At 39.0% G+C, this 19,531-nt stretch overlaps 1 protein-coding gene across 1 annotated transcript in view; it reads left to right on the forward strand.

Annotated features, from left to right (window-relative positions):
- The first annotated feature begins 2,082 nt into the window (after positions 1-2,082).
- LOC139386960 (family with sequence similarity 49 member Ba) overlaps positions 2,083-19,531 on the forward strand; it is a 54,311-nt gene continuing 36,862 nt past the window's right edge. The window contains exons 1-2 of the mRNA XM_071132871.1: positions 2,083-2,218; positions 18,527-18,616. Of these exons, the coding sequence (XP_070988972.1) occupies positions 18,544-18,616 (73 nt within the window). The 5' untranslated portion in view covers positions 2,083-2,218; positions 18,527-18,543. The remainder of the gene's footprint in view (positions 2,219-18,526; positions 18,617-19,531) is intronic.

The following is a 19,531-nucleotide window of genomic DNA, read 5'->3' on the forward strand; positions in this document are numbered from 1 at the left end:
CCCTTGAACTTTGCGACCTTTTGCCACATTTCAGGCTTCAAACATAAAGATATAAAACTGTATTTTTTTGTGAAGAATCAACAACAAGTGGGACACAATCATGAAGTGGAACAACATTTATTGGATATTTCAAACTTTTTTAACAAATGAAGAACTGAAAAATTGGGCGTGCAAAATTATTCAGCCCCTTTACTTTCAGTGCAGCAAACTCTTTCCAGAAGTTCAGGGAGGATCTCTGAATGATCCAATGTTGACCTAAATGACTAATGATGATAAATACAATCCACCTGTGTGTAATCAAGTCTCCGTATAAATGCACCTGCACTGTGATAGTCTCAGAGGTCCGTTAAAAGCGCAGAGAGCATCATGAAGAACAAGGAACAAACCAGGCAGGTCCGAGATACTGTTGTGAAGAAGTTTAAAGCCGGATTTGGATACAAAAAGATTTCCCAAGCTTTAAATATCCCAAGGAGCACTGTGCAAGCGATAATATTGAAATGGAAGGAGTATCAGACCACTGCAAATCTACCAAGACCTGGCCGTCCCTCTAAACTTTCAGCTCATACAAGGAGAAGACTGATCAGAGATGCAGCCAAGAGGCTCATGATCACTCTGGATGAACTGCAGAGATCTACAGCTGAGGTAGGAGACTCTGTCCATAGGACAACAATCAGTCGTATATTGCACAAATCTGGCCTTTATGGAAGAGTGGCAAGAAGAAAGCCATTTCTTAAAGATATCCATAAAAAGTATTGTTTAAAGTTTGCCACAAGCCACCTGGGAGACACACCAAACATGTGGAAGAAGGTGCTCTGGTCAGATGAAACCAAAATTGAACTTTTTGGCAACAATGCAAAACGTTATGTTTGGCGTAAAAGCAACACAGCTGAACACACCATCCCCACTGTCAAACATGGTGGTGGCAGCATCATGGTTTGGGCCTGCTTTTCTTCAGCAGGGACAGGGAAGATGGTTAAAATTGATGGGAAGATGGATGGAGCCAAATACAGGACCATTCTGGAAGAAAACCTGATGGAGTCTGCAAAAGACCTGAGACTGGGACGGAGATTTGTCTTCCAACAAGACAATGATCCAAAACATAAAGCAAAATCTACAATGGAATGGTTCAAAAATAAACATATCCAGGTGTTAGAATGGCCAAGTCAAAATCCAGACCTGAATCCAATCGATAATCTGTGAAAATAACTGAAAACTGCTGTTCACAAATGCTCTCCATCCAACCTCACTGAGCTCGAGCTGTTTTGCAAGGAGGAATGGGAAAAAATTTCAGTCTCTCGATGTGCAAAACTGATAGAGACATACCCCAAGCGACGTACAGCTGTAATCGAAGCAAAAGGTGGCGCTACAAAGTATTAACTTAAGGGGGCTGAATAATTTTGATATGAGTCTAGTTGTTTTGGGCAGGGAAGAGGTGTAGGAGCTTGATGCTAGGAGCTTGATGCTCTCTCGGCAACTGCTTGACGAAGGCTGAGAGGGGGCGACAGGAATTGGGGATCTGCAACCCAAGATGACTGCCTTTGATTGGCTGACCCCACGGTATGATAAGGCACCTGGCAACCTGATCCCTAGCAACCAATCGGTTTGGTTCGGGCCAGAGGTGGGAAGGGCCAGTTACATATTTTGTCTCTGAGAGAGGGCTGTGAGATGGTGTGCTAAAAGTCACCGGCAGGAAATTCTGTAACACAATTAGCGAAACCAAAACTTGTATGGCGTTGATGCCTTGTGTCAGTTCCATTGATGGTTTGAATCATTTAGTTTTAGTTTGATGCTTCTATGATGATCCATGAAAAATGTATTGAGGATAAAAAATTTAAATGCATTTTTATATGATTTGATTATTTCTATCAAATCAACACAACTTTTTATGCAAATCAAAGGTTGTAAAAGTAGGCCAGCCATTTTTTTAATAATTAGCACTTGTTTTGATGTTTCTATGACAATGCAAAAGTGATTGTGAGCAAGAGATTTAACGTCAAATGTCTGTTGAATGTCTGATATAAAACCTACTTTACCTCGGTTCAGCCCTCTCGGTGATGGCTGGTGACGTCATACAAATAATCCGCAGTACTAGAAGGAACCTGTGCAACTGACAACCATCATTTTTCCGGGTTGGCCTGGTTGTTTTGAGTTCTACGTGTTAATACGACGATTTCCTTATCGATTCCAGGTGTAGACCTATACTTTCTCGAGCTTGAAGGTATGTGTTTATCTGGACTGTAATCTACTGTTGTGCTTTCACTTTGAAGGTACTAAAGTGTCTTCAATTAATCTATGTAGGGTTACTACAAACGCGCAGCATAATTTCAAGCATTAGCAACAGGTATCATGACTAAAAAAATGTGTTAATGTTTTGGTTGTAGCATGTTGAAACACTTTTGCCTGTAAACAAATTAAGTTGGGCGCCTGAGTGATAGCCTAGGCCTATATCCTTCAAATTGTTATAAACTGATAAAGCAAACTCAGATATGAACTCGACGGCTGAAAATTGCATAGCCTAAGAGAAAGCAATTGGTTGATTTAAATTCTCATCTCAAAGAATGATCATGCTTATGTCAAATAATTAGCAAAATGGTTATAGTTGCTGTTGTGAGAATAGAGCCAGTCTACAAATTGAAAGGAAAAAAGCAAAACTATTCTCATACTTCCTCAATGTGAAGGCAGCTTTTCAAAGTAATTATACCACTTCCTCATTTTGTTTATTCAAAACACGCATTTAATTCGCCAAATTCTCTCATTTGCTTTGTCGATCTTATGCATTGTTACTTATAGTTTGAGATGTGTTATTTTGTGCAACAATGTAATTTTGTGTAACGATACATTACAATAGATTTTTTATTGAAGGTTACAAGTAGACTACAGTTATTCAGCCTTGATAACATTTCCCAGGAGAGAAAGAAGGTAGGCAGCAGGAGAGAAGCGGTCTTATCGGCATTCACTTGAATGATACTACAATATATGCAGAAGGACGTTTAGAAGATTTTAGGAAGCAATAGTGATGACACAGAAAGGACACTGTCACCTGTGCTTTGACATGCATTTCATCTGTAAGAACAAGGTTGATGATTCTGCATGGAAATTAAAGGACTTGAGATGCGCTATGCAGATATCGCTCCTCCATTTCCTGGTTCTTAAAATTCGAATAATTAGCCTAAATTCGGTTTGTGACAAGACAAGAAAGTATAGTGTAGAGAGTCATTGTACCATCTAAACAGCGGCGAAATATATTTTCCAGAACCAAAAATATAGTTTTTTTTCAGCTGTTTGAAACTGGTGTACAAAACTGAAAGTACAAGACGCAAAAACGAAACTTAAGAACGGGAAGTATATAAATAACGCACATAGAACAAATCTACCGCTTCTTAGACTTGCTTTCGATGGGAATGACAGATCTAACACTTATATTTCTATGTGAATATGGTCGGACAGCCCAAAAAGTTACATATTGCAGCTTTAAAGGCTTATCATACTAAGAATGATCTTTGTCTGTTACTTCTGCTTGCTGGAGTTGTGTATTGCCTTGTACTTCACAGATCATACTATATTTTAGTTAAAAACCTGTGCAGAGAACTTACTGAAAGCTTCAGTGTGGGAGTTGATGTCTGACTCTAATGCAATGCTATCTTTTGGTATAAATCCTTTGTAATGAGATGAACCTCTCAATCTCTTTGCTGTGGTGTCAGTTACTAGTGGGTAGAGTAAACACCTCATGTTCAGCTATTGTCTGTTTATTTGCAAACCCTTGAAATTGTGCATGCTGCAAACAGGTATTGCAGTTATAAGTACTATATTGGTGTATGTAGTATACTAGACTGTAATTCCATTTCAAAGTGGGACCACTTTGTGGTTAGAGTTATTACTTAGCTACATCAAATCAAATCAAATTTTATTTGTCACATACACATGGTTAGCAGATGTTAATGCGAGTGTAGCGAAATGCTTGTGCTTCTAGTTCCGACAATGCAGTAATAACCAACAAGTAATCTAACTAACAATTCCAAAACTACTGTCTTGTACACAGTGTAAGGGGATAAAGAATATGTACATAAGGATATATGAATGAGTGATGGTACAGAGCAGCATAGGCAAGATACAGTAGATGGTATCGAGTACAGTATATACATGAGATCCACAGCAAGGTGACTTCCTTCAAATCAACCAAGACTGCCGCTATTGGCTCTTCTCAGTTTGAGCCATCCTTTCAGGTCTGTCCACATTTGGAACAGCCAGCCAATAGTGGAAGTCTTCTTGGGAGATTTAACTGTTATTGATATTGATTTCTCTAAGAAGTCATGTTTTAGAGTAAACCTTTTGCTAAATTAAGTTCAAGTTTTATTAGTCGTATGTACAGGATACACATGGTATACATTGTCCAACGAAATGCTTACTTGCAGGTTCCTTCTAGACAATGCAACAACAATAATAAATAATAAAATATAAGAATACGAACATAAAGTAAATGGCTCAGTGGAATAGAATAAACATTTTAGCATCAGTATAATACAGGAAGGCCCAATTTATAGTCCAATATTTACACGTGTATTGGGGAAGGGTGGGGATGGGGGACAAATGTTTAAATTCAGCAGTTTATTAAGAGCAGCAGTTGTGATGTGTGTGTGTGTACGTCTGTGTGGTTGTGTGCATGAGTGGGTGCCAAGGTGCAGAGAATCTGAGCAAGTGGTCAGTCCAGTTCAACTTGGAATGATTATGAGTAGTAACATAGTAATGAAGTTCCTAATATTTTAATGATTATGAGTAGTAACATAGTGATGAAGTTCCTAATATTGGAATGATTATGAGTAGTAACATAGTGATGAAGTTCCTAATATTGGAATGATTATGAGTTGTAACATAGTGATGAAGTTCCTAATATTGGAATGATTATGAGTAGTAACATAGTGATGAAGTTCCTAATATTGGAATGATTATGAGTAGTAACATAGTGATGAAGTTCCTAATATTGGAATGATTATGAGTAGTAACATAGTGATGAAGTTCCTAATATTGGAATGATTATGAGTTGTAACATAGTGATGGAGTTTGTTCATGCTTCTACATCTGCTCTGGCAGAATGTTTACACATCATGGTATTCTAGATGTATCAGCCCAACGGCAGCCCTGTCACAGGGCTAGAGAAATCTAACCACTTTCAAATTCATAGATGTAAAGACTGACATTTTAAATAGGGCCGTCTCCATTTAGTTGACTGGTTGATTGTTTGGTCGATAGTATGTTGACAGATTTCTTTAGTCGAGCAGTAGCAAAACAATTAAATAATTGAATGGTGTACAAGACACCAGTCTGATAGGTTCCTGTCTGTGTGGACTAATCCATTGTGGAGGATGGCACGGTCCATCACTAAGACATGTGCTACTGAAATGGTATATTGTTGGTTATATATTATTGAAATGGTGCAATACTAATAAACATTTTATTATTTTATAACAAATGCACTTTCTCCTGCATTGGATAGCGGTCATTGTCTGAGGTTCTGAAACATCAGTGCGCTGTTGAATTGAGCCTTTTCCTAGACCATGTTGCTATGTGCATAATAGCAAAGTTAACCAGCATATTGGTGTTGAGAACAATGCGGTAGAGGGAGAAGCGGAGTTAGGAGACGAGAAAACAGCCCCTGCCTTATTGTCTAAGAAAAGTGAGAGAGGAAACTCCAACTTAATTAGGTCTGTAATTAATAACCTAACTGTTAAATGTCGCTGGCTTCATAAATCATCCATATATATCTACAGAAATAAGACAGATCCTGTTTCTGCTTGTGTTTTTTTAGTAGCCTACTGTTTCAGTGAGCACCAAGCTTCACACTAAGCTTCACACCAAGCTTCACACAACCACATGTCGGTTAAACAATTTCACAAATGTGTCTGTTTTTAATGTTTGCTAAGCTGTAATAAAGGCTTTACACTTTTTGTTCGTTAGAACAGCCTCTCTGGTATTACTTATCATTTATTTAGTGTTGTTTACACTCTTCCAAATTGTCAGAAAAGTAATATTTATAATAAAAATAACCCTCCTTTTTCTTGATCTCCGTATCGTTATTATTATGTCGTTATTATTAGGCTTAGTATAGCAGCTTTGTGTAACCACCACCGAGCTGCAGGCCAAAGAGTGTTAGTCTTAAAACCGTGACTCACTTAGGCCTATATTTCAAAATTATATAGGTTACTGTATCAGTCAGTCATTAATTTGTTCATGTCATCACACAGCAGACGAGTCATTCATGATTTGAAATGCAATCAAGCATTTTAGTTTTAGTTTTAAAATAAAGCGACCCTTGGAGAATTAGCATAAACAAAAAATACACCGTTCCATTTTGGAAATTGCATTCACAAATGAATGTGACTGTTTTTAGTCTTCGCTGTAATAAAGGCTTTACAAACAAATTACGACAGACTCTCTGGTACGCTTGTCATGTATTTAGTGTTGTTTACATTGTTCCAAATGGTCAGAAAAATTATATTGTAATCTAACAGCACATGTTTGACCCACATATTATGCACGGAGTACTTTCTCCTTACCTTCTTTTTCTTGATCTCCAGTATTTTCCACAACTAGTCAAATTTATTCCACACATCTGACTTCCCCTTTACCTCGCGAGCAACCAGTAAACATACCCCTGTTTAGAGTTTATTTGCCACGTCCTCTGCATCCATTTTGCTGTCACATGTGTTTGGAGTTTGTTATAACCAATATATTGATGTGACTATGATATGCTATAGTTCAGGCCCTATTGGTCACCTACATGCGATGCATACATGTGTCATGTAAAGACAGCAAGAGTTGAGGAATAGGGAATCAGTTTCGGTATCAGGACTTCTCAGTCAGAAATTGCTGTAATTATGTTGTAGCTTCAGCAACATGGACAGCACGATAAACACTGATGAAGTTCTGTAGTTGTCGCAGCAGCAGGGAGGACAGAGAGACAACGGGTGCTAGTCACACAATCACTCGCTGTCATTTTTTCAACACAGCACTGTCTGAGCACAATCTAATTAAGAAATGTCAACCAATCGATTGGTGGAAAGAATAGACAGCTCTCGGTCGACCAATATTTTTGGGGGTGAAAAATTACATTATTGGGTTATTCTGAGGCGTTTATAAGTTATATTCTACTCAAAATATTCGGTATCATTAAATTAAATGGCCATTGAATAGCAGGAAATACAGTTGAAGTCGGAAGTTTACATACACTTAGGTTGTAGTCATTAAAACTAATTTTTCAACCCCTCCACAAATTTCTTGTTAACAAACTATAGTTTTGGCAAGTCGATTAGGATATCTACTTTGTGCATGAAGTTTACATTCACTAAGTTGACTGTGCTTTCAAACAGCTTAGAAAATTGCAGAAAAGGATGTCATGGCTTTAGAAACTTCTGAGAGGCTAATTGACATCATTTGAGTCAATTGGTGTTGTACCTGTGGATGTATTTCAAGGCCTACCTTCAAACTCAGTGCCTCTTTGCTTGACATCATAGGAAAATCGAAAGAAATCAGCCAAGACCTCAGAAAAACAATTGTAGACCTCCACAAGTCTGGTTCATCCTTGGGAGCAATTTCCAAATGCCTGAAGGCACCACGTTCATGTGTACAAACAATAGTACGCAAGTATAAACACCATGGGACCACGCAGCCGTCATACCGCTGAAGGAGACACCTTCTGTTTCCTAGAGATGAACGTACTTTGGTGCGAAAAGTGCAAATCAATCCCAGAACAACAGCAAAGGACCTTGTGAAGATGCTGGAGGAAACAGGTACAAAAGTATCTATATCCACAGTAAAATGAGTCCTTTATTGACAACCTGAAAGGCTGCTCAGCAAGGAAGAAGCCGCTGCTCCAAAACCGCCATAAAAAAGCCAGATAATGTGCAGATTTGCAACTGCACATGGGGACAAAGATTGTACTTTTTGTAGAAATGTCCTCTGGTCTGATGAAACAAAAATAGAACTGTTTGGCATGATGACCATTGTTATGTTTGGAGGAAAAAGGGGGTCGCTTGCAAGCTGAAGAACACCATCCTAACTGTGAAGCACTGGGGTGGCAGCATCATGTTGTGGGGGTGCTCTGCTGCAGGAGGGACTGGTGCACTTCACAAATAGATGGCATCATGAGGTAGGGAAATTATGTGGATATATTGAAGCAACATCTCAAGACATCAGTCAGGAAGTTAAATGGGTCTTCCAAATGGACAATGACCCCAAGCATACTTCCAAAGTTTTGGCAAACTGGCTTAATGACAACAAAGTCAAGGTATTGGAGTGGCCATCACAAAGTCCTGACCTCAATCCTATAGAACATTTGTGGGCAGAACTGAAAAAGCGTGTGCGAGCAAGGAGGCCTACAAACCTGACTCAGTTACACCAGCTCTGTCAGGAGGAATGGGTCAAAATTCACCCAACTTATTGTGGGAAGCTTGTGGAAGGCTACCCAAAACATTTGACACAAGTTAACAATGTAAATGCAATGCTACCAAATACTAATTGAGTGTATGTAAACTTCTGACCCACTGGGAATGTGATGAAAGAAATAAAAGCTGAAATAAATAATTCTCTTTACTATTACTTTCACATTCTTAAAATAAGGTGGTGATCCTAACTGACCTAAGACAGGGCATTTTTACTAGGATTAAATGTCAGGAATTATGAAAAACTGAGTTTAAATGTATTTGGCTAAGGTGTATGTAAACTTCTTACTTCAACTGTAGATTCTGCCTTAACATTTACCTTGCAGCAGAAGAATGTATACGTGTTCAAGGTACTGTATGTAGAGGGAACTGTATCTCTGGTGTGTGAATACTATAATTTTGAGCCTAAGAAGTGTTATGGAAATCAAAATGATAAGAGAGCATAAGTGTAGGTTTAGTCTGCATAGGGCAGGACCAGAAGGTGGCATTTCTATGTGCTGCAGCATAACTTAAGTGCTGCTTGACATAGCCTTAAGGCAAAGATACTTGTCTGACTAGCTAGCTCTGTAAGTGTTGATTTGTGTTTGGCCTCTTGTCTCTCTCCTGTATGCCAGCGGTCTTTCATGGATGCTAGTGTTTTGGTAATGGTGTTATGAAGTTTTTATTCCTTCCTTGTATGTTTTAGGTTTACCTGTGATATAATTGTTTACATAAAGTTGCAGAGAACATGAACGTAGCATGATGATTACATCATGAATACAACATGTTATCACAATCATACACTGCATTTCGCATCTGTTAAATAAACTTCTGGATTTTCCTAGACCACATTGCTGCTATACTAATGGTCTATTGCTGGTCTGAAAGAGAAATTGGAGTTTGTCTCTGGTGTATGTCACCAACAGATGTAGCGTTTACCTTTGTTAGTTGGCTACAATTTGTTCAATGTGTTGTTAAGCTTGGCATGTCTGTTTGACAGACTGAAGATAGACACTGACACATTGCCAAAAAGAGAATTGAGTGGAGAAGACAAGAGAGACAGCCAAACACAAATACAGAGGAAATGCCAGTCTGATACTTTGTAACTTCCTGGGTGGCTTGTGTCTGATGTAGCACATTTGTCACACTATAAAATTGACACATCCGTCTTTAAACACTCTGCAACACGCTGCAGGACTAAAGCAATGTGAACTAGTCCCCAGAAGCCTTCAACATATTTTGAGTTGTCTTTTCCGTCATCTTACCCTCCTTTAGAAATTAGCATGATAAATTGAATTGAGGGTAACACTTAGGCAGGGTTCAATCCAAAATTACGCTGTAGCATGCTTGACATTTTTAAAGTTCCAGTATGTAGCGGGCGACCTGACCAAATGCAAAAATAAATGTGTGTTTATCGATCTGTCATTCTCATTGACAGCAAGCGGTAGATCCCTTCTGTGTGCGCTATTTCTCAGTGATTTAGACTGTACACTGATTTTGTCACAAACTGAAATGAGTCGAACATGATAGAATTTTAGCAACCAGGAAATGGCGGAGACATTTCTACATATTGTGGCTTTAAAGGTAATTTTCAATTGAGCCAATATCTGCAGCATTTTCCTTGAATGCGAACTCTGCAGAAACCGTAACATTTTCTTTAAAATACACATGGTCTACGTATGATCGGATTGAATCCCAGCTTGACTCTAGTAAAGTTCATTCTTCTGAAATGTATCCATTTACAGTGCTAATCGGTGATTGGTACATCTATTTTTGGACTTTTAAATAATTATATTTTATTAAGAATAGAATATAACTTAAAATAGTTAGAATAGTTCAAATGTCTAACCCATCAGAATCCAACATATAAGCATTTTGTACTCCATTGTTTGTGAACAAACACTGTCTAGCCTCAAAACAAGGATAACACTATAATTTGTATACCATGGATGGTCAGTCCTTGCATCAATAGCTCTGTGAGAGTGGTTACATTTCCCAGGCCCCATCCCTCAGCGTTGTACTAAAACAGTGGGAGGGTGCCCTTTAATGTGTTTACCATAATACTTATTGTAAAATGTGGTATCGGCAGTCAGAATGTCAAAGCAACTATTGCTGTTGTGCATCACTGAGTTTAAACCCCTAGGCAATAACAATGCCTAATATTACACCTTCTCAGAGCTCCTAGATTTAAAATTCTAAACACTGTGCTTGGTCAATAAGATGTAGTTTTCTAAAGAGATTTCTGTTGTTTATAGATATTAATTAGACATTATCTGTACATAATGTACACACTTCCTAAAGAATTTAGTTACATGCTTGCTTTGCTTCATGTTTGCTCCATAATCTTTTGTGAATGCTTTATGTTGCTGAGGTTCAATATTTAGCAAGCATTCAAATTGGTTATGAAGGTAAAGTAGCTCCTTTGTAGTTGCGTTTTACTATTTTATAAATCCTTTACAAAACCTTTGTAGAAGTGTCCATGGTAAAAAAAAAATGTTTTGTTTGTGCATGTGTACTAGAAGTCGACTGATTAATTAGGGCCGATTTCAAGTTTTCATAACAATCAGTACGGCATTTTTGGATGCCGATTATGGCCGATTACATTGCAATCCACGAGGAGACCTTTTGGCAGGCTGACCACCTGTTACGCGAGTGAAGCATCAAAAGGACCTTGTGGCTGCAAGGAGCCAAGGTAAGTTGCTAACTAGCATTAAACATATCTTATAGAAAAAAAATCAATCTTAAACGCTAGTAAAACCAAATGCATGCTTTTCAACCGTTCGCTGCCTGCACCCGCACGCCTGACCAGCATCACCACCCTGGATGGTTCCGACCTTGAATATGTGGACATCTATAAGTACCTAGGTGTCTGGCTAGACTCTAAACTCTCCTTCCAGACCCATATCAAACATCTCCAATCGAAAATCAAATCAAGAGTCGGCTTTCTATTCCGCAACAAAGCCTCCTTCACTCACGCCGCCAAACTTACCCTAGTAAAACTGACTATCCTACCGATCCTCGACTTCGGCGATGTCATCTACAAAATTGCTTCCAACACTCTACTCAGCAAACTGGATGCAGTTTATCACAGTGCCATCCGTTTTGTCACTAAAGCACCTTATACCACCCACCACTGCGACTTGTATGCTCTAGTCGGCTGGCCCTCGCTACATATTCGTCGCCAGACCCACTGGCTCCAGGTCATCTACAAGTCCATGCTAGGTAAAGCTCCGCCTTATCTCAGTTCACTGGTTACGATGGCAACACCCATCCGTAGCACGCGCTCCAGCAGGTGTATCTCACTGATCATCCCTAAAGCCAACACCTCATTTGGCCGCCTTTCGTTCCAGTTCTCTGCTGCCTGTGATTGGAACGAATTGCAAAAATCGCTGAAGTTGGAGACTTTTATCTCCCTCACCAACTTCAAACATCTGCTATCTGAGCAGCTAACCGATCGCTGCAGCTGTACATAGTCTATTGGTAAATAGCCCACCCATTTTCACCTACCTCATCCCCATACTGTTTTTATTTATTTATTTTTCTGCTCTTTTGCACACCAATATCTCTACCTTTACATAACCATCTGATCATTTATCACTCCAGTGTTAATCTGCATAATTGTAATTATTTGCCTACCTTCTCATGCCTTTTGCACACAATGTATATATAGACTCCCCTTTTTTCTACTGTGTTATTGACTTGTTAATTGTTTACTCCATGTGTAACCCTGTGTTGTCTGTTCACACTGCTATGCCTTATCTTGGCCAGGTCGCAGTTGCAAATGAGAACTTGTTCTCAACTAGCCTACCTGGTTAAATAAAGGTGAAATAAAAATAAATAAATAAAATCTTCACATAATCACTAGTTAACTACACATGGTTGATGATATTACTAGTTTAACTAGCTTGTCTTGCATTGCATATTATCAATGCAGTGCCTGTTAATTTGTCATCGAATCACAGCCTACTTCAACTTCGCCAAAGCGCATTCGCGAAAAAAGCAGAATCGTTGCACCAATGTACATAACCATGAACATCAATGCCTTTCTTAAAATCAATACACAAGTATAAATTTTTAAACCTGCATATTTAGTTAAAACAAATTCATTTATCAGGAAATATTAACTAGGAAAATTGTGTCTCTTCTCTTGCGTTCTTTGCAAGCAAAGTCCGGGTATGTGCAGCAGTTTGGGCCGCCTGGCTTGTTGCGAACTGTGTGAACTGTGTGAAGATCATTTCTTACTAACTAAGACCGTAATTAATTTGCCAGAGTTTTACATAATTATGACATAACATTGAAGGTTGTGCAATGTAACAGCAATATTTAGACTTAGGGTTGACACCCGTTTGATAAAGTACGGAACGGTTCCTTATTTCACTGAAAGAATAAACATTTAGTTTTTGAAATGATAGGTCATATGGTCAAATCTGGAAACTAAGGCTCATATTTCTGTGTGTTTATTATATTATAATTAAGTCTATTATTTGATAGAGTAGTCTGACTGAGTGGTGGTAAGTAGCAGCAGGCTCGTAAGCATTCATTCAAACAGCACTTTCCTGCGTTTGCCAGCAGCTCTTAGCAATGCTTGAAGCACAGCGCTGTTTATGACTTCAAGCCTATCAACTCCCGAGGTTAGGCTGGTAATACTATAGTGCCTATAATAACATCCAATAGTCAAAAGTATATGAAATACAAATGGTGTAGAGAGAAAAATCCTATAATAATAACAACAACCTAAAACTTCTTAACTGGGAATATTGAAGACTCATGTTAAAAGGAACCACCAGCTTTCATATGTTCTCATGTTCTGAGCAAGGAACTGAAACGTTAGCTTTCTTACATGGCACATATTGCACTTTTACTGTCTTTTCCAACACTGTGTTTTTGCATTATTTAAACCAAAGTGAACATGTTTCATTATATATTTGAGACTAAATGTATTTTATTTATGTATAATATTAAGTTAAAATAAAAGTGCTCATTGTTCATTCAGTATTGTTGTAATTGTCATTATTACAAATATATAAAAATCGACCGATTAATCGGTATCTGCTTTTTTTGGAACTCCAATAATGGATATCGGTATCGGCGTTGAAAAATCATAATCGGTCGACCTCTAGTGTGTACGTGTGTGCATGTACATGTGTGTGTGTGTGTGTGTGTACGTGTGTGTACGTGTGTGTACGTGTGTGTGTGTGTGTGTGTGTGTACATGAGCTCAAGACACAGAGGCTGCATAGCAGGCCTGCCTCTGCAAAAAGGAGGCTAACGCTCAGATTCAGTAGTTGGTGGTAGCATGCCTTGGTGGAATAAACAATACTGTATGTAGACCTCTCCCTAATTGAATAACTGGTGAAATGATGCATTGAGTTGTACTTCAAGCACACAAGTCCATAGGCCTACACCTGCGATGCGTAAATAGTACACCTCTACAAAATGTTCATTCTGTCTAGTATGTCACAATGTTTCATTGTGGATCCCACTAAAGCATTCAACTAGATGTGCAAAGTATGTTCATTCAGACGCATGTTTCAGTCAGACATGTATGCACAGTCACTCGATGGGTGGCAAGTTCACACAGGTTTCCCCCAAGTTGCGGATCACACCTCTCCTGCTCTTTGCATTTTTCTGTGCTCACTCGTTCCCCTTTTATTCCATGGCACAGATACATGGGTATGCAGTAGACTAGAGGGGTAAACTACAAAGATACACAGATACATGGGTATGCAGTAGACTAGAGGGGTAAACTACAAAGCAGGATCAAGGAGTTAGCCAGCAAATGTTCCTAAATATTATTAATTACATTTTTGAAAGGTAAGCTTTAAGTGGGCATGATCTAATTGATACAACAACCAAACACACATTGAAGTTAAGCTTTCTTAACAAACCAGAGCATCTGTAGTTCATTTTGGTTGCTTATCAAAGTTAAGCTTTCTTAACGAACCAGAGCATCTGTAGTTCATTTTGGTTGCTTATCAAAGTTAAGCTTCCTTAATGAACCGGAACATCTGTAGTTCATTTTGGTTGCTTATCAAAGTTAAGCTTTCTTAATGAACCGGAACATCTGTAGTTAATTTTGGTTGCTTATCAAAGTTAAGCTTTCTTAACGAACCAGAACACCTGTAGTTAATTTTGGTTGCTTATCAAAGTTAAGCTTCCTTAATGAACCGGAACATCTGTAGTTCATTTTGGTTGCTTATCAAAGTTAAGCTTTCTTAATGAACCAGAACTTGGTTGCTTTTCAAAGTTAAGCTTTCTTAACGAACCAGAACATCTGTAGTTCATTTTGGTTGCTTATCAAAGTTAAGCTTCCTTAATGAACCGGAACATCTGTAGTTCATTTTGGTTGCTTATCAAAGTTAAGCTTTCTTAATGAACCGGAACATCTGTAGTTAATTTTGGTTGCTTATCAAAGTTAAGCTTTCTTAACGAACCAGAACACCTGTAGTTAATTTTGGTTGCTTATCAAAGTTAAGCTTCCTTAATGAACCGGAACATCTGTAGTTCATTTTGGTTGCTTATCAAAGTTAAGCTTTCTTAATGAACCAGAACTTGGTTGCTTTTCAAAGTTAAGCTTTCTTAACGAACCAGAACATCTGTAGTTCATTTTGGTTGCTTATCAAAGTTAACTCATCGATTCTGCTTTGTAGTATACCCCTCAGGAGTCTCCAACACCTGTCTTCTGTTTTGTTTTGTGTGTTTTTGTTCCAACCCAGCACAATGAAATAACACATATGGAATCATATAGTAACCAACAAAGTGTTAAACAAATCAAAATATATTTTATGTTCTTCAAATAGCCACCCTTTGACTTGATGACAGCTTCACACACTCTTGGCATTCTCTCAACCAGCTTCAACTGGAATGCTTTTCCAACAGTCTTGAAGGAGTTCCCACATATGCTGAGCACTTGTTGGCTGCTTTTCCTTCACTCTGCGGTCCAACTCATCCCAAACCATCTCAATTGGGTTGAGGTCGGGTGATTTTGGAGGCCAGTTCATCTGATGCAGCACTCCATCACTCTCCTTCTGGAGGTGTGTTGGGTCATTGTCCTGTTGAAAAACAACAGGACAATGATAGTCCCACTAAGCACAAACGAGATGGGATGGCGTATCGCTGCAGAATGCTGTGGTAGCCATGCTGGTTAAGTGTGACTTGAATTCTAAATAAATCACTGACAGTGTCACCAGCACAGCACCCCCACATTCTCAAATGTGGACTATAAAAATTTCCACCAGTCTAATGTTCATTGCTCGTGTTTCTTGGCCCAAGCAAGTCTCTTCTTATTATTGGTGTCCTTTAGTAGTGGTTTCTTTGCAGCAATTCAACCATGAAGGCCTGATTCACGCAGACTCCACTGAACAGTTGATGTTGAGATGTGTCTGTTGCTTGAACTCTGAAGCATTTATTTGGGCTGCAATTTCTGACGCTGGTAACTCTAATGAACCTATCCTCTGCAGCAGAGATAACTCCGGGTCTTCCTTTCCTGTGGCGGTCCTCATGATGGCCAGTTTCATCATAGTGCTTGATGGTTTTTGCGACTGCACTTTCAAAGTTCTTTAAATTCTCCGGATTGACTGACCTTCATGTCTTAAAGTAATGATGGACTGTCATTTCTCTTTGCTTATTTGAGCAGTTCTTGTCATAATATGGACTTGGTCTTTTACCAAATAGGGCTGTCTTCTGTATACTCCCCCTACCTTTTCACAACAGAACTGATTGGTTCAAATGCATTAAGAAGGAAAGAAATTCCACAAATTAACTATTAACAAGGCACACCTGTTAATTGAAATGTATTCCAGGTGACTACCTCATGAAGCTGGTGGAGAGAATGCCAAGAGTGTGCAAAGCTGTCATCAAGCAAAAGGTGGCTACTTTGGAGAATCTGAAATATAAAATATATATTGATTTGTTTAACACTTTTTTGGTTACTACATGATTCCATATGTGTTATGTCATAGTTTTGATGTCTTCACTATTATTCTACAACGTAGAACATTTTAAAAAGAAAGAAAACCCTTTGAATGGGAGTAGATGTGTCCAAACTTTTGATTGGTACTATACATGTATAAAATCAATCATTTTGGATTTACTGTAACATATCTAAAATACTGTGTTTGAATTATTGTCTGGGCAGCATTTAAAAAACCTTAATATTCTCAACTTTCCTTTTAACAATTTCCATGAGTAGATGACAATATGGATGTGGATATGAGGTCAACAGCACGAAGAAGCATTACATGCCGTAATCACGAGCTGCATCCTGTCTATTTAGAATATCACAGTTTTTTTAGGGCATTGTCTGGGCTGCATTGCATGTGTAAAACCCAATTCCAGTGGGTCAGAAGTTTACATACACTAAATTGACTGTGCCTTTTAAACAGCTTGGACAATTCCAGAAAATGATGTCATGGCTTTAGAAGCTTCTGATAGGCTAATTGACATCATTTGAGTCAATTGGAGGTGTACCTGTGGATGTATTTCAAGGTCTACCCTCAAACTCAGTGCCTCTTGCTTGACATCATGGGGAAATCGAAAGAAATAAGCCAAGACCTCAGAAAAACAATTGTAGACCTCCACAAGTCTGGTTCATCCTTGGGAACAATTTACAGAAGCCTGAAGGTACCACATTCATCTGGACAAACAATAGTACGCAAACCGCTCAGGAAGGAGACGCGTTCTGTCTCCTCGAGATGAACGTACTTTGGCGCGAAAAGTGCAAATCAATCCCAGAACAACAGCACCTTGTGAAGATGCTGGAAGAAACGGGTACAAAAGTATCTATATCCACAGTAAAACACGTCCTATATCGACATAACCTAAAAGGCCGCTCAGCAAGGAAGAAGCCACTGCTCCAAAACCGCCATAAAAAAAGCCAGACTACGATTTGCATCTGTACATGGGGACAGAGATCATACTTTTTGTAGAAATGTCCTCTGGTCTGATGAATCAAAAATAGAACTGTTTGGCCACAATGACCATGGTCATGTTTGGAGGAAAAAGGGGGAGGCTTGCAAGCTGAAGAACACCATCCCAACCGTGAAGCGCGCGGGGGGGGGGGTGTGTGAGTGGCCATCAAAAAACCCTGACCTCTATCCTATAGAAAATGTGTGGGTAGAACTGAAAAAGTGTGTGCGAGCAAGGAGGCCAACAAACCTGACTCAGTTACACAAGCTCTGTCAGGAGGAATGGGCCAAAATTCACCCAACTTATTGTGGGAAGCTTGTGGAAGGCTACCCGAAACATTTGACCCAAGTTAAAGATTTTAAAGGCAATGCTACCAAATAGTTATTGAGTGTATGTAAATGTCTGACCCACTTGGAATGTGATGAAATAAATAATGCTTAAATAAATCATACTCTCTACAATTATTCTGACATTTCACATACTTAAGATAAAGTGGTGATCCTAACTGACCTAAGACAGGGAATTGTTTATGGATTAGATGTCAGGAATTGAAAACTGAGTTTAAATGTATTTGGCTAAGGTGTATGTAAACTTCAACTGTATGTCTTTTCATTTGTTACATCAATTAAACCATGCCCATTTCAAGCTTATCCATCTTCAAAATAAAACGTTTTTTCAGAATATTTAGGCAAGTTAGCTGGCTAACTCATCAATCCTTATTTGTAGTATAGCCCTGTGCTTACGATGAATTAGTCAGGTTAAGCCCTGTTGTTGGTGGCAGTTGGCAGTGAGGGAAGAGTTAATGTGGTGTCGCACGAATGCTTGACACACACACACACACACACACACACACGACAAACATATGCACACACTCCTCTCCCCCTGTTCCTGTCCCCAAGTTGCAGCTGTTTTCTGTCACGCTCTCTGTGGCGTCCAGATGTGTCCATCGTGACTGAGCAGGTGGCTGAGAGAGGGTTAGGCAGGCACGTACACACACGCATTTTACACACTCAAACAAGCAGACTCTGTTGTATGTTAATCTTGAAGTCGTCATGCAATATGCACGTTTTTCTGGACATATGGTCTCACAAAGACACACAATCACACAGACGTACATGCCCCGCAATGCCCACAGGAATCGTGAGGGTACTAAATAAGGATGAGCCTGTCATGCATGTCTAATGTTACCCACCCCCCTGTGTTTAGGTTCTTGTTTTGCCAGAATGGGGAACCTGATCAAGGTGTTGACCAGGGACATAGACAACAATGCAGGGAATTTCTTCCTGGACTTTGAGAGTAAGTGATTTACACGCATTCATGCACACATCACATCTATAGCGCCACTGATTCCTCCAAAGAAAAAAGTACTGGTAGGGTGGTGTATTGGGGTGAAATGATAATTAAAACAAACTTGTTACTTTCATTTTATTTCCTGAATTGACTACTCTAAACTACAAATTGTCCCCAAGCCTAAAATATCCTCAGCCCTGATGTTATCTAGAAGTTGTCTAAAAGATTGCGTTCCATGCATTCAGCTCGTCCCTGTACAAACTCAACCATGTTATTAGCAAAGTATCAAATCCATGGCCCTCTTTTTCCTCTTAATTCTGGTCCAACATGTTGGAGACTACTTATGACTTCCATCCGGTTCAATTCAGATCCTTGATTTGCATAGTTCTCTTAAGGCAACAGTTCATGGTAAGGCTAAAATACCAGTCTGTTCTATTTATCCACATTTCCATAACAACTGGAGTTTTTTTCCTCACAGAGTATCTGGTGAATCTATTGGATTGGGATGCGAAAAGCATAGGAGCATCAGGCTTACCTATCAAATTTAGATCAAATATTTTTAAGGGCTTCACAGGCACAGCGGGGTCTGGAAATGCTACATGGCATGAAATCTGATTGGAGGATCAGATTGTGCCTTCAAAAACCTCTCCCAGCTCTCTCTATTCCCCCCTCATCTTGGAATTTGTAGCTTAGGTCAGAATTTGGAATTAGCTGAGGGTTAGTTTATGGGGTTTAGCAGGGCGAGAGAGGGAGAAATGCAGAGAAGCGAGTCGGGATTAAAAAATATGGTAGAATGGATCAAATAATCTTTAGAAGGCCCACGTAGGTAGGATACAGAGAAGGAAAGAGCTACCTGAATTGAAGGAATCTGGCAAAAATGGGCTTGAGAAAAAATAAACATTTTCCCTAATAAAAAATCCA

This window comes from Oncorhynchus clarkii, chromosome 28, assembly GCF_045791955.1.
Source record: "Oncorhynchus clarkii lewisi isolate Uvic-CL-2024 chromosome 28, UVic_Ocla_1.0, whole genome shotgun sequence".
Classification (NCBI taxonomy): Eukaryota; Metazoa; Chordata; class Actinopteri; order Salmoniformes; family Salmonidae; genus Oncorhynchus; species Oncorhynchus clarkii.